Source organism: Ochotona princeps, chromosome Y, assembly GCF_030435755.1.
Source record: "Ochotona princeps isolate mOchPri1 chromosome Y, mOchPri1.hap1, whole genome shotgun sequence".
In the NCBI taxonomy this organism is placed as follows: domain Eukaryota; kingdom Metazoa; phylum Chordata; class Mammalia; order Lagomorpha; family Ochotonidae; genus Ochotona; species Ochotona princeps.
The window spans coordinates 9,224,632-9,238,534 of NC_080866.1; the positions used below are offsets into that span (position 1 = coordinate 9,224,632).

The following is a 13,903-nucleotide window of genomic DNA, read 5'->3' on the forward strand; positions in this document are numbered from 1 at the left end:
GAAATCATCATCATCATCATTATCATCACCATCACAATCACCAATGATTTTATCACAAAACATCTACAATGTTTATAATATTTTCATAATTACTTGTAGAAATTACCATTATTATAAAATATACAACTCCTACTGACACAATTAGCTGTAAGAAATGGGAAGTGAGCAGTGAGTCTGGTGCTTCAGGTACTGGCTTCTCACATCAGGTTACCTAGGTTCAATGCTTGAATTACCATGAACATGCTCATGTCTCTGACTTTCAAAGAAAGAGAGAACGGTATTTAGATGTTGAACTCAGGAATGGCTCAAAGAATCTAAGAGATGTCTGACCAGGGTTCTCAAACCATGACATCTATAATGCGTCTGGAAAGCCAACTGTGGAAATGCCCTGTGAAAAGGACAACAAGAAGACATAAATACCCAGATTTGATAACAAACAACAGACTCCTATCCAATTAAAAGCATCTACACTAATGATTCTGGACACAACCCCTAACCCCACCTTGCACACACGTGCACCTCACAACCACTGTGAGCACCACCTGAGCCAAAGCAATCTCCTGTGGACAGCACATCGCTCAAGCTCTGTGTCATTTCATAGTCACACAGTGTGTTCCCATTACCTCTGGAGACAGCAGGCCCCTCCCTATTTCCCAGGGGTGGGCAGTGAGCGGTGTGGAGGGGCCCCACTGTCGGAAACAAGGCACGCCCCCAGGCTGGCAATGAGGGAAGTCTCATGCTCTGTGTGGGCCACAGGGAATCAGTCTACTTCCTCTTCCTCCTCTTCTTCCTCCTCCTCCTCTTCTTGCTCCACCTCCTGCACAGCCCTGCATCAAGACACAAAGGCAGGGCAGGGTCTCATGTAGCTGACACAAATTTCAGCTGTGCTCATGCTGCCACAGTACCAGGCAGGTTACGCAGGGTGCTGACATGACCGCAGCTGCCTTGCAACCCTGTGCCTATGCTGCCATTTCCAACAGTCGCACTGCGGGCTACTGTGCTCCTGGCAGGCTGCCACCGTGGTGCAGACACTTATGCTCCTGCTCCTGTGGCCCTCCACACTGGCACCTGCATCCCAACCAGGCCTGAATACCCACCAACCACACCAGACCCAGCACACATCCCAGTGTGTCTGCAAGGCAGGCAGCCCACGCTTTGGCAATGCTCCCGGGCATGGTGGGGTGCTGGTGGCAGGGGTCAAATGCACTGGCACCAGAGTACAACCCTTGGTGTCTGGCAGAGGGGGAAGTGGGTGAGGGCTGGAAGTCTGGCTGCACAAGGGTGGACCCACCAGCTGTTACGGCAAAGGGGAAGGGTTTGCAGGATTCAAGCCTCCCACCTGTGGCATACAGGAGCAGGGGCCCCTGCGGGACTCGGGTGAAGGACATCTCCTGCCTGGAGGAGGCCGGCTGCCACATTGCACCCGGCTTTCCGGCCTCCTGCCTGAGGGGATGCTCATGTCCCAGTCCCTGGGCTATGCACCCCACTTCCGGTACGGTTCCCGTGAAGCTGACATCCTCCCTGGGATAGTACAGCAGGGGATTGAGCCACAGGTTGTCGCAGATGATCTGGGTGGAGGGTGGGGGAGGAGGTCAGGCCAGCCGCCAGGCGCTAAGCTCACCTGAACCTCCCGGCAGGCACCTTGCCCGCTGTACTCTCATACAGCAGCAGCCCACCTCACCGGCACTGGGCCTGTGGCCCTCGCCAGCCTCTGGCAGCCAGCTTCCTGAGGCCAGCAGAGGCTCTGGAGTCCACTGAGCTGATGCCCATGAGGGGTGGCCTCACCTTGGCAATGCTGTTGGTGCCTGGGAAAGCATGGTCCGTCAGCCAATCCAAGAAGCTGGGTGGGCAGGAGCCCGGGCTGTAGGCGGGTGGATCACCGTCACAGTCACAGAACCACCGGATCGCGCTGGAACATACAGCCCTGTATCCTGCGGGAATGGGATCTCTACAAGCACCCGTGGCTGGGCACGAAACCCACCGAATCGCTTGCACCATCTAGGCCTTGCCTACCACGCATGCTGCGATAGTAATCCTTGCAGATCTCATCATTGCAGAAGTAGGGGTTCTGCCGGAAGCAAAAGCATATTCTGCAGTGTCCCTGGCCACAGCTCAGCTGCTTGACCTGCCAAGGGGAGCACTGTGAGCCCACTGTGCCCAGAGGCACATGCCGCCCCTCTCTCCACACCCCTGCTCACATTCTCAGCCTTCCTCCCAGCAAACATCCAGCCCCGGGATCCACTCTCACCAACACCCAACCCTTGCACCAGCAGCACACACACACCGCCGGATCCCCACCTCCAAGCCAACCACGTAGCTCAGCACATCTTCATCCTTCTCGTTGATGAGACTCCTCAGCTCGGGGTGGTGTGTAATCCACTTGGGGTCAAGGAGACACCTGAGGCACTACTGAACATGGAGCCTGCAGCAGGTGTCACACTGCTTTCCCTTCCACTGCCCCGTGTGCTGCCCAACAGCCTGGACCTCAGCTCACCAGGCCTCTGCTGCCCGCCCTCCCCTCCCACGAGGTACAGCACCAGCAGCCATGCTCAGAATTACAGGGGTTGCACGTTCCACTCCGGACAACCCCTGATGCTCTGCTTTGGGCCGCAGCCTGAACCTGCGCTTGCCAGGAGCTGCTTTTTCGGTGCCACCTTGGCAGTCCGGCAGCAGTGTGCTTCTGGCTACACCACACCACGGGAGACCCAGCAGAACACTGCCACGTTCTCTTCTGCAGGTCTGGCTGCCCACAGGCCTGCACACAGTTTGTGGGCAGGGTCCTGCAGGTTTCCCTCAGCACTCCAGGACCTACTCATGCTCACAGGGTGCTGCCTGAGCCGAGTAGAGCTGAGGCTAGCCGAAAGCACCTGTGGTGCAGGCTGCTCAGCCCCACACCATGCACAGCCCAACACCCATGCGATTCGGACTGCTGGCTGGGTTGCTCTGGGTGGTTAGTGCCTGGCTTCTGGCTCCCTGCCACAGTGGAAGTGACTCATCCAGTCAGGGCCTTGGCCAGAGCTAAGACTCTGGAGGACTCTGCTGCCCTCCTGCCACCTCCCACACTTCCCAACACTCCCATCGCTCTCTCTCTCTCTCTCTCTCTCACACACACACACACACACACACACTCTGTCAGTGTCTCCGTGTCCCACACAACCCACCACCCCTGCCCTCCTCTGCCAGCAGGGCCAGCGTTGCACAGCCACCTGTCCCCAGCCAACCCCAACCCCCAACCCGCCGTGCCCAGCCACACGGCCAACCTGAGCTGGCCAGCAGGAAGGATACGGCTTTGTGCCAGAAAGCTGGGATGGCCCTGAGGATGGCCTTTCTGCGCAGCAGGTACGGCCTGAGCCTGGTCGCCAGCTCGGCCTGAAGCAGGCAAAAAGCCCGTTGGCTCCCTGCACTCAGGGATCTCTGCCGCTCTTCTAGCCACTGCAGCTGCTGCAGCAGGGAGGACAGACACCCGGGGCCCGGGTCGCGCAGGGCCATGAGGCCCAGCCCCTGAGCAGCTGGGCTGGGGCCGGTGTGCGCACAGTGTGTGTACCTGCAGGGCCCGGGAGCAGCACTGGCTTGCAGCCCAGAAGATCGCCAGGCCAGAAACCACACCTGCTTGCCTGGTGCCGGCTGGGGCTCCGTACTGGGCCAGGGACACAGGCGCATGTTCAGGCGCAGGTGCAGGCGCAGGCTCACATGCGCAGCCAGCGCCCCCTTGTGTTCCCCAGCGCTTCAGGCGCTCTGCACTCGCCAAGGGCAGGAGCCATCCATGCTGCTGACCTGGCCTTCATGGCGCCCACTGCGGCCAGGGATGCAGTGACAGGGCAGTGGCCTGGCCAGGGTGCCTGTCGCACCTGCGTGCTCCTGCTGTCCAGAGCTCAGCCCTCCCAAGTGCAGTTCCAGGACACAGAGGACAGCCATGCCTGGACAACACTCTCTCTCTGTGTCTCTCAATTCTAGCTCTCTCTTGTGCCCTTGACCCCAGAGCTGGCCAGCTCCACACCCTAGTCAGGTGCCAGGCTGTGATGGGACGCAGCAGCACTACTAAGAGCCCAGATATTGTGGGGCGTGCACCTGTAGGTCAGGAGGCTAGGGACGCTGGGCCTAAGACTGAATGGCGGGAGGTGGGCGCACTGGCCAGGGAGAGGAGAAAGTGAGGGCTTGTTGTGTGGAGGGACAGATGGCATGGACATGGATGGCCACCCAAGACCGAAGCTTGCGCTGGGAGAGTGGCTGGCAAAGCGGCATGGATAATCAAGCAGGGCCTGCAGAAGGCATGGCGTCTGGGGCAAGTGGGGCAGAGGAGGCTGTGGGGGCAAAGGGAGGGCAGAACGCCTTCTGTCGGAGAGCGCAAGGTCGAGAATAGCCCGTGCACACGGTACATGCCACCAGCGAATGCAGCCCAGACCTGTTGTGTGGCAGCTGCCCACACATGGTCCTGTGCCGTGGCCCGTGCGCACCCCGGAGTGGCAAAGGGCCTTCCAATGCCAGCCCACTGGCCTCTGCTAAAGCCTGCCTGGCAGTTTGCCCACAAAACCTGCCCCAGCTCCTTGCTACTGCTGCTGCTGCTGCCTAGAGCACACTAGGGCAGGGTCCGGGGCGGCAGTGCGGGGCAGAGACAACACCCAGGCTAGACAGCAGCGTGCCCTTCCGAAAGTCAGGGGGTGTGGCCAGCATTCTGCCTGCCATTATTTAGGTCTGGTCTTTTCTGAGACCACCACAGGCCATCTGTGAGTGCCTGCAAGAGGAGCATGCTATGGTGGCACTTGAGCCGGTGGTCTTCCATGCTTAGGCCTGACACAGGGTCCCCTGAATCTCTCAAGTCACTCTGGCCTTGCTGGTCACTGGGTAGGGACACTGGGCACATGCACACCACAGGCAGTTCTCGGCTGGGACCAGAGATTCCCACGGGGCTGGTCCCAGACCAGATCAAACCCTCTGGCTGGGCCTAGTGCCCACCACAGCTGGGGCTGTGGGCTCTGCTTTGCCTGTACCACTTCCCTGATGCCCCAGGCCGGTCCAGGTGGGTCACGGTGCTGGCCGTCCAGCCGGGCTTGCTGTATACCTGCAAAGTCGGGGTGTGCCTAGGATTCCCCTGTGGTGAGCACAGGGCCTCAGTGGCCAGCCCCATGGACGGCGATGCTGATGTGCAGGCCAAGGCCTTCCCATGGAGGCAGCTCCAGTGCATCCAGACCCACGCCTGGCTCCTTGTCGCCTGCGAGAGGCACAGTGACACGTCCCCAACACATTCCCACAAGGCACCCTGTGGGAACCATGGTCACAGCTCGTTCAGGAATGCTGGGCCGCCTGGGAGGCATGGCATATGTGCCACGTTCCATGCTTCACAGGGAGCTGCCCCAGCTACCTAGAGAGCACCCTGCACCCACACATGCCCTGCGGGTCAGCCACATGGGCAGAACACAGGTCCCCAGTGAGGCAGGCTTCCTCTCACATTAAACGCGGCAAGCTCCCTGGCTTACTGCCTCTGTGGCTTCCCTTGGGATTTCAGGGTGATGGAGCCATTGAGCCCCACGCACATGCCCCCACACACACAGCCCATCCACACCCCTTGGCTTGAGGGGAGCCATTCTACCTTGCCATTGTGGAAGCTGTGACTGCTCCACCCATGACCAGCACAGGAGCACTGCCTGGGTCCCACTCGGCCTGCCACAGAGAGGGCCTGCCACAGACAGCCCTGTGACTGCCTAGTGCTGCTGCTGCTGCTGCTATTGCAGGCACAACCCCTAACCCCACCTTGCACACACGTGCACCTCACAACCACTGTGAGCACCACCTGAGCCAAAGCAATCTCCTGTGGACAGCACATCGTTCAAGCTCTGTGTCATTTCATAGTCACACAGTGTGTTCCCATTGCCTCTGGAGACAGCAGGCCCTTCCCTATTTCCCAGGGGTGGGCAGTGAGCGGTGTGGAGGGGCCCCACTGTCGGAAACAAGGCACGCCCCCAGGCTGGCAATGAGGGAAGTCTCATGCTCTGTGTGGGCCACTGGGAATTTCAGTCTTCTTCCTCCTCCTCGTCTTTCTCATCATTCTCCACTTACTGCACAGACCTGGACATGCAGCATCTGCCTTTATTCCTGGAAACCCTTGCTTGGGACTTATATCAATCCTTTAGAATAAAATTCTCCCTAAAATCAGCTTAATGGTTTTCAACAGAGCTGGAGAAATATTATAGTAAAAAATTCTGGCATCCGAAGTGGACATGTATATCAAAAACTGTTCTCATTAATAAGTTAAATTTCAGGAGTCACATTCCCAGAACTTAGGGCATGCTGAATGTCATTGTCAATTAAAACAGCTCTAAAACACAAACAAGCAAGCCAAAATAAAATAAAAAATAAAACTCTCAGTCTTGTAAATGAATTGTAAGATGTTTGAACAGATTCAAACCAGCAAAGAGGAAACTAAATCTATAGAGCCGAATGATCTTGACAATAGGTGGAAAATTACAGAGTTTCTTCAAGAAATGTTGGGACAATTGGATAGAAACCTGTAGCAGCAATAAATCATACCGCAATTGCACCATATAAAAAGATGAAATCTAATTGGAACAAATACCTGCTTCTATACTCAGAAACAATCAAAGTGTTAGAGGGACAATTATAGAAAGCTGTCTTTATAAGTGTAAGTAAAGATCACCTAGAAAAGTCACCAAATGTGCAGTCAGTCAAAGGAAAAAAAAAGTGGGATAACATCAAAGCAAGAAGCTTCTCTACAACACAGAAAAGTGTGAGTAAATTTAAGTAGCAATATGCTGTTTGGGGAGAAAATGCAAGGTATGCAACTGAATGGGACTCAAATCCAGAATTTAAAGAGCGCTCCAGAAACACAATGACAGCAAACAGTCCTGTAAAGAAATGGGAACGATGAGTCAGGTTGTCTTTATTTTTTTCTTTCAAAAATTTTCATTAGAACAAGTTGAAATGGCAAATACAAATATCAAATCTTAGTCCTGAACAAGAGCTGACAGGAAAATACAAATTAAAAATGACACTGAGATTTCTTCTAAATTCAGTGAGATTGGCCTGCATTTAGAATCCTTCTAGTAAGATCTGGATCTATTAACAAGGACAGTGAGAAAAAAAGATATGCTGTTCTACTACTGGTTCAATTTTCACTTGTGCATCCATTGTGCAAGACAGAATGCAGAGTCTCAGAAAACTCAAAATTCATCTTTCAAATAGATCAGCAGTCATAATCATGGGAATGTACCCAAAAGACTGAGAGCTACAAATGAGAATACAACACGTATTCCTGTTTTCATAGCAGCACAACTCACAATAACACATCATTGGAAAAACTAGATGGTTATTGAAAGAGGATTGGGAGAAGGAACCATGATACATTTACTCTGTGGAATACTAGTCAGACAACAAAAATAATGAAATTGTACCCTTTTCAACCAAGTGGTGCAAACTGGAGATCATCATGGGCAGTTAAATAAGACAATCCATAAACGACAAGAATCATATGTTGTGTCTGATAGAAGACAACATTCATGTAAAACACACAACAAAAAAGATACAAAGGAAAACCAGAATACTCTTACAGTCTCCTAAATGATTAGTGTAATAAAGACTACAGTACCAGAAATTAAAGAGTATCTGGATTATGAATTTCTACTCATGAATAAAAGAAAGTTCTCAACAAAACTTTTAATTAGACCTTGGCAAGAAGGTCCTAGACTTTATCATTGCTTATACCTACAAAACATTAACATCCATAAGGATTAGAGACCTACAGTAAGGACAACAGCTGAAGCACTACACTGTAAAATACAGGTAACAATGGGGAAAGCTAAAGGAGAAATAGAAAGAGAAGGGGAGTGGAGATGCCGTATACCTACAAAAGTATAAAAATAAAAATAAAAAGAATGAAAGTAGATGTCTAAAGAATATATGCAAAATAATTCCTTTCATATAGTATTAATATTATGTATAAATCTGTGTTAGCAATATTCAAGTTAACAATTATTTTAATACAAGCAAGTCTTCTATGCAATGATCTTATTGTTACTGTCAGTATGTTGTCATATATTTTGCACAGGAAAACCTATGTACAAGAAATGTGTATGAATATGCAAAAATATTTTGGAACACGTGACAGTAAATGGTTCATTAGGAAAGCTAAGCAATTTCAGGACAACATAAACTGAAAATCCATAAAAGGTTCTATTGCATGAATGTGCTCCTACCACAGAAGTTGCATAAATATTATGAAGATAATACTTCATACTTCAAAAATTCATCATCTGGCTGCAGAATGCCACAGCAAGAGATGGTATTTCACTGAGTCGCTGACCTTTATGCATAAGGATTATGTATTTCCTAGGAGAATGAATGAATTCACCTTGCCTTAAAGAATGGAGGAAGCATGACTCATTCAGGAAAGGCAAACATTTCCTTTGGTTCACCCATGGTTTCATGAGGTGAGCATATGCCCTACAGTTATTCTAACAAACATCCTCAAAGACTGTGCTGGTCAGCTTTCTTTCAGCAATATGGGAGTGTGAATAGTGCTTTATGTGCTGTTGTCCTGACATGCCTGAGGTGTTTCTTTTAACAACTGCCTCATAGGAATATTGGGCACAGGTTATTACAGCATGCATGGGGAATGATATGGCATGAGTCAGATGATTTTTCTGGGCCAGGCAGCTAGGACCTGATTGATGAAGCCTTGGCATTCTCACATGGTAGACTATTCTGATGTTACCAGAGAGAAGACACTTCATTTTCCAACTGGCATTTTCCTGTGAGAAAAACCAGGTAGGGTTTAGAGTTGATTTCTACAGGAGGAAGATCAGAGGCTCAATGTGGCATGTTTCCCTCTCTCAATCATGCTCAGGTGTGACTCTGTGTGCTGGTGTCTACAACTGTGACACATTTGACACATATTCACCATTGTGTTCTTTCTCTGAGCTTCTCTGCACAGAGTGTGTGCATTTATTTAAAGTAATCATTTCACAGTCCTTTCACAATCTGCACAAAGATGCAAGCTAAATTCTCTCAATACACAGTCAGCTTTTAGACTGTTTCTGAAGTGTCAAAGAAGCCAGAGACAGTTGTACTGTGGCTTATGAACCACAGTTGGGATTAAAGCATTCATTATCCTGTGTCCAGGTCCAACACCTCTGTTTAGCCTCCTAATAATATATTCTGACCGGCAGTGGAAGATGGCTCAAGTGCTTGTTCCCAAAGACCATGTTAGAAACCAACTGTTAAGGGTGTCTTGTTAACCTAATCACTCTGGCTAATGACTTGGTACAATAACAGGGAACACATGCTCCATAAACAGATTGGAGTGGGAGTGTTTGTAAAATGGAAGAGAAGTGGGAATAGCCTTAGTTCAGATGTGAAAAAATTGTGGCTGATGTATTAACAGCTACTGATACTATGTTAGTGTACGTACAATAAAAACTGACAATTTGCATTGAGAGAGAGAGAGAAAAAGCAAGAGAGAATGCAGTGAAACTAAGAACAGAATACAGAAATTAGAAATAATGCGCATCAATATATCAGATACCACTGCCAAAATATCCTGCAATCCAAAATTAATTTTGCTGTCTCTCTTTGGATTAGCAATAGATTGGTCTTAATTCCATGCATGATAATACGCTTATTTAACATTGCCAGCCAAAATCAGAATCTTTAAAAACAGACTCTGCTCTTTAACATTTCCTCACTTTCACAAGACAAAATTAAAATATTTAACTGCTTGATATATTACTGTCTGCTATTTTGAAAGTGTCAAAGAGAACTACACAGCAACAAGCACCAAAATGGGATTATTTGGGGGAAATCATGTTTAAAAAAAATAGACTTCAATAAGCCAAGAGAACATTTCCTAAAAACAGGAAGCTTGGTGGCTGTGGGAATGTTGAGGTGTTATACAGGAGGCAGAATTATAGAGAACCAATTAGAGAAAGAAAAATATTTGCTGTGTTAATAAACTATATGGCAAGTGTAAAATTTGCAATATCACACTGAAGTTTTAAAATTATTTTAAGTGCCTAGTATAATATAAAATCAGTCACAGTTGGGTTTATTATTTTATTTATTTCTTTAATTATACATTTGATTATTTTACATTGATTACCCACATGGTTGATCAGGCTGAGAAGGATCAAGGCCTAAGCAAAGTTGGGTGAACTCACTGCTTCCAAATTTGTTATTTCTCCCTTTATTTCTGGGGGAAGGACAGAGACAAAAGGGGAAACCACTCATGACTTTCTTCAAGTCCATGTACCCAGGGATGAGGGACAGTGAACTCATAACAACCCAAGCTCTCAATGTGTACATATTCCAAGGGTTCGGTTCAAGTGTTTTGGATAGTTCTGAAATGCTGCCAGTTTCAGTGGTCCCAGGATGATGTCAGCCTTCCAATGCCCATGGGCTTCATTCACTGAGATTCTTCACTGTCCTATTTTCTTTGGAGTAGTTATCAAGTTCAGTTCTGTTCTTCTTGTGCTACAGCATTAAATGAGCCTATTATTCTCATTTGTCCACTGCTCTGCCATTCATAATGTAGGATATATTCTTACAGGTGGGTGCAAGTACCCAATCCAGGCATGCAAGCATAACCTGATCCACTCTCCCTGAGCTTCACAAACCTGACACCCACCTTACAGGTTAGCCTCAGGATTCAGACCAGGCAACTCCAGCCCTCTTATATTCCCTTTCCTTGGGACGCATGAAACTGGCACTTCTGGGCCCAGGCTGACATGACTCACTTCACCTCAGTATCCACAATCTTATTGCTCAGCCTGGATAGTCTAGTATGCCCTCTGTTCCTCCTCTGGTGGGGGCTGCAGGCTATTCCAATTGAGTCTAATTGCTGCCCTTATCCTAATGTGAACTGTTACAACCCAATTTCAGCCCTTCTGCCCCCTGGTTTCTTTTTCAGATCTGTCAATTGGTATTATACGCTGGCCCAGAATGATCTCTCTCCTGACCTGACTCACATTTATGCCACTGGGTACTCAAATTAGGCATTGTCTGGGCTGCTCCTTGTGCTTACCTGTAGGACTGTGTCGCAATGAAAAAGCATTGAGACCCTGAAAGAGTAAGAGAAGCTCTTTTCTCCTAACTTAGGATCTACTTAACTCCCATCCCTGTGACCTCTGGATAGCAAACCAGTGGACAGAAGATATTCCTGTCTGTCTCTTCTTCACTACGTAAGTATGATATTCTAATAAAAATTAATAAAGCTTAATAAAAGTAAGAACAGTAAGTTATAATTGCAAAAACCTGAGATGTGTTAAGGAAAGAAAGGGTTTAGGCAGATGAAAAAGAAGGGAGGTAAAACATTTAAAAATGTCCTACATTAACAAAAAAAATTATAGAGAATGATAGCAGTGTGAATTCTAGTGTGAGCAACTCAAATGTTCACTTTGTAAGAAGTGTGGGAGAGAAAAACTAGCAGTCTTGTGTAGTAAAACTTAATCTTGAAATAATCTTGAAATAATAACCATTTTTATTAATTTTTTTCATTTAATCACATTTTATTATGTGACACAGTTTCATAGATACTGGGATTCTCCCTACCCCTTCCCACACCCTCCCCCCATGTTGGATTAATCCACTTTGTTACATAACCACAGTTTAAGTTCAGTTGAGAGTCCCTCACTGCAAGCATATACCAAACATAGAGTCCAGCATCTTACTGTCCGGCCTAGTTCAACGGCTTCTTAGGGAGACTCTTCCAATATACCATCAGCAAAAACTTACATCATTATGGAATTAATTGGCATAGTAATGAGTAACCAATATGTTGAAAATAAATGCAGGTTATTAACCACATTCTGTGACCACCTCATTGACATTTCAATTTTGGTTTATACACAACATATAACATAGCATACATAACATTGCATGTTTTACAAAACATCATGTCATCTTAAATTAAGGCAAACATGTGGCATTTAACCTTTAGGGATTGGCTCATTTCCCTTAGCATTATGGTTTCCAGTTGGGCCCATTTGGCCACGAAGAAATGCATTTTGTTTTTTTTAATAGCTGAGTAGTATTCCATGGAGTAGATGAACCATAGCTTTCTTATTCAGTCTTTTGCGGATGGGCATTTTGGTTGCTTCCATGTTTTTGCAATTACTGATTGTGCTGCTATGAACATAGGAGTGCATATTGGTTTCTCATAAAACAAGTGTTTTGGATATATTCCTAGGAGTGCTATTGCTGGATCATACGGTATGTTGATTTTAAGTTGTTTGAATGTTCTCCATACTGATTTCCATAGAGGCTGTACCAGCCTGCAGCCCCACCAGCAGTGGAGTAGGGTTCCCTTTTCCCTGCAACCTTGCCAACAAGTGTTGTTGGTGCTTTTATTCATGTGGGCCAGTCTTACTGGCATTAGGTGGTACCTCATTGATGTTTCAATTTGGATTTCCCTTATTGCCAGGGAACTTGAGCATTTTTTCATATGTTTATTTGCCATTTGGGTTTGTTCCTTTGTGAAATGTCTGCCCGTTTCCTATGCCCAATTTCTTGAGTGGCTTCTTTGTTTTGGCATTTTGGTTGTTTAGTAGTTCTTTGTATATTCTGGAGATTAGCCCTCTATCACCTATGTCGTGCGCAAAGATCTTCTCCCATTCTGTAGGTTGCTTTTTTACTTTATTGATTGTTTCCCTTGATGTACAGAAGCTTCTTAGTTTGATGAGGTCCCATTTGTTTATTCTGGTCTTGATTGCTATTGTCTTTGGTGTCCTTTATAGGAAGTCGGTACCTATCCCTAGATCTTGCAGAGTATTTCCAACATTTTCTTCCAAAAGTTTGAAGGTTTCTGGATGTAGGTTTAGATCTTTTATCCATTTAGATTTGATCTTAATGTATGGTGATAGATGTGGGTCTATCTTTTTGTTTCTACAAGCTATCAACCAGTTGTCCCAACAGCATTTATTGAACAGACCTTCCCATTTGCCTGGATTGTCGTTTGTCCTTTTGTCAAAGATTATTTGGCTGTATCTGTGTGGGTTCCCTTCTGGTGTTTCTATTCTGCTCCATTGATCTTCCTCTCTATCTTTGAGCCAGTACCAGGTTGTTTTCATAACCACTGCCCTATAGTATGTCCAGAGGTCTGGAACTGTGATTCCTCCTGCTAACTTCCTGTTCTTCAGGATGGTTCTAGCTATTCATGGTCTTTTGTGTTTCCAGATGAACCTTTAAATTATTGTTTCCAGTTTCATGAAGAATGTTTTGGGTACTTTGATTGGGATTGCGTTGAATGTATATATTGCCTTTGGCAATATAGACATTTTAATGATATTGATTTTGCCTATCCAGGAGCATGGGATGTTACTCCATCTTTTGAGGTATTGTTCAATTTCTTTTATAAGCAGTTTGTACTTTTCTTGGAACATGATGGATACATTTTACAAATTATTTGTGTATTGATCTTTATCAACCAGAAAGGATGAATTGAAGACAAAGATAGGGAGAACACACAATCTTTAGTGCATATGTTTCACCCACAGATGTCTGCAACATCCTGGAGGAAGCCAGGCTGAAGACAGGTATCCGAAACTCCATGTGGAGCTCTGAGTTGGATCCCAAAACCCTAATCACTATATATGGCTCTTGCTGTCAACCAGCACACTTCACTGACAAGCTGGGTCAGAAGTGCTGTAGTCCAGATCAAACCAGTGGGCAAACATTTGATGTAAATAATCCATAAAGAGGCCAAAACCAGTGACTGCATCAACTGTATTGCCCAACTCATTGCATTTGTAGGAGTAAGGTTTAATTGTCTGTTCAAAGCATTTCTTAGCTCTTTATCATACACAATGGCACAGATCTTACAATCTGGTGTAGAGTGATGAACTGTCAGTTAAGGAAAGAATAGAGGTCTCCACATACACTCATGATTTCATGACAGGTC

General features: G+C 47.1%; 1 protein-coding gene across 1 annotated transcript; it reads right to left on the reverse strand.

Annotated features, from left to right (window-relative positions):
* Positions 1–760: 760 nt before the first annotated feature.
* On the reverse strand, positions 761–3,489 carry LOC131478711 (testis-specific Y-encoded protein 1-like). The gene is made up of 6 exons (XM_058659293.1): positions 3,286–3,489; positions 2,299–2,406; positions 2,014–2,125; positions 1,786–1,931; positions 1,483–1,568; positions 761–827 (listed from the first exon to the last, which is right to left on the reverse strand). The coding sequence occupies exons 1-6, from the start codon at positions 3,487–3,489 to the stop codon at positions 761–763; spliced, it is 723 nt and encodes a 240-aa protein (XP_058515276.1).
* Positions 3,490–13,903: the final 10,414 nt, after the last annotated feature.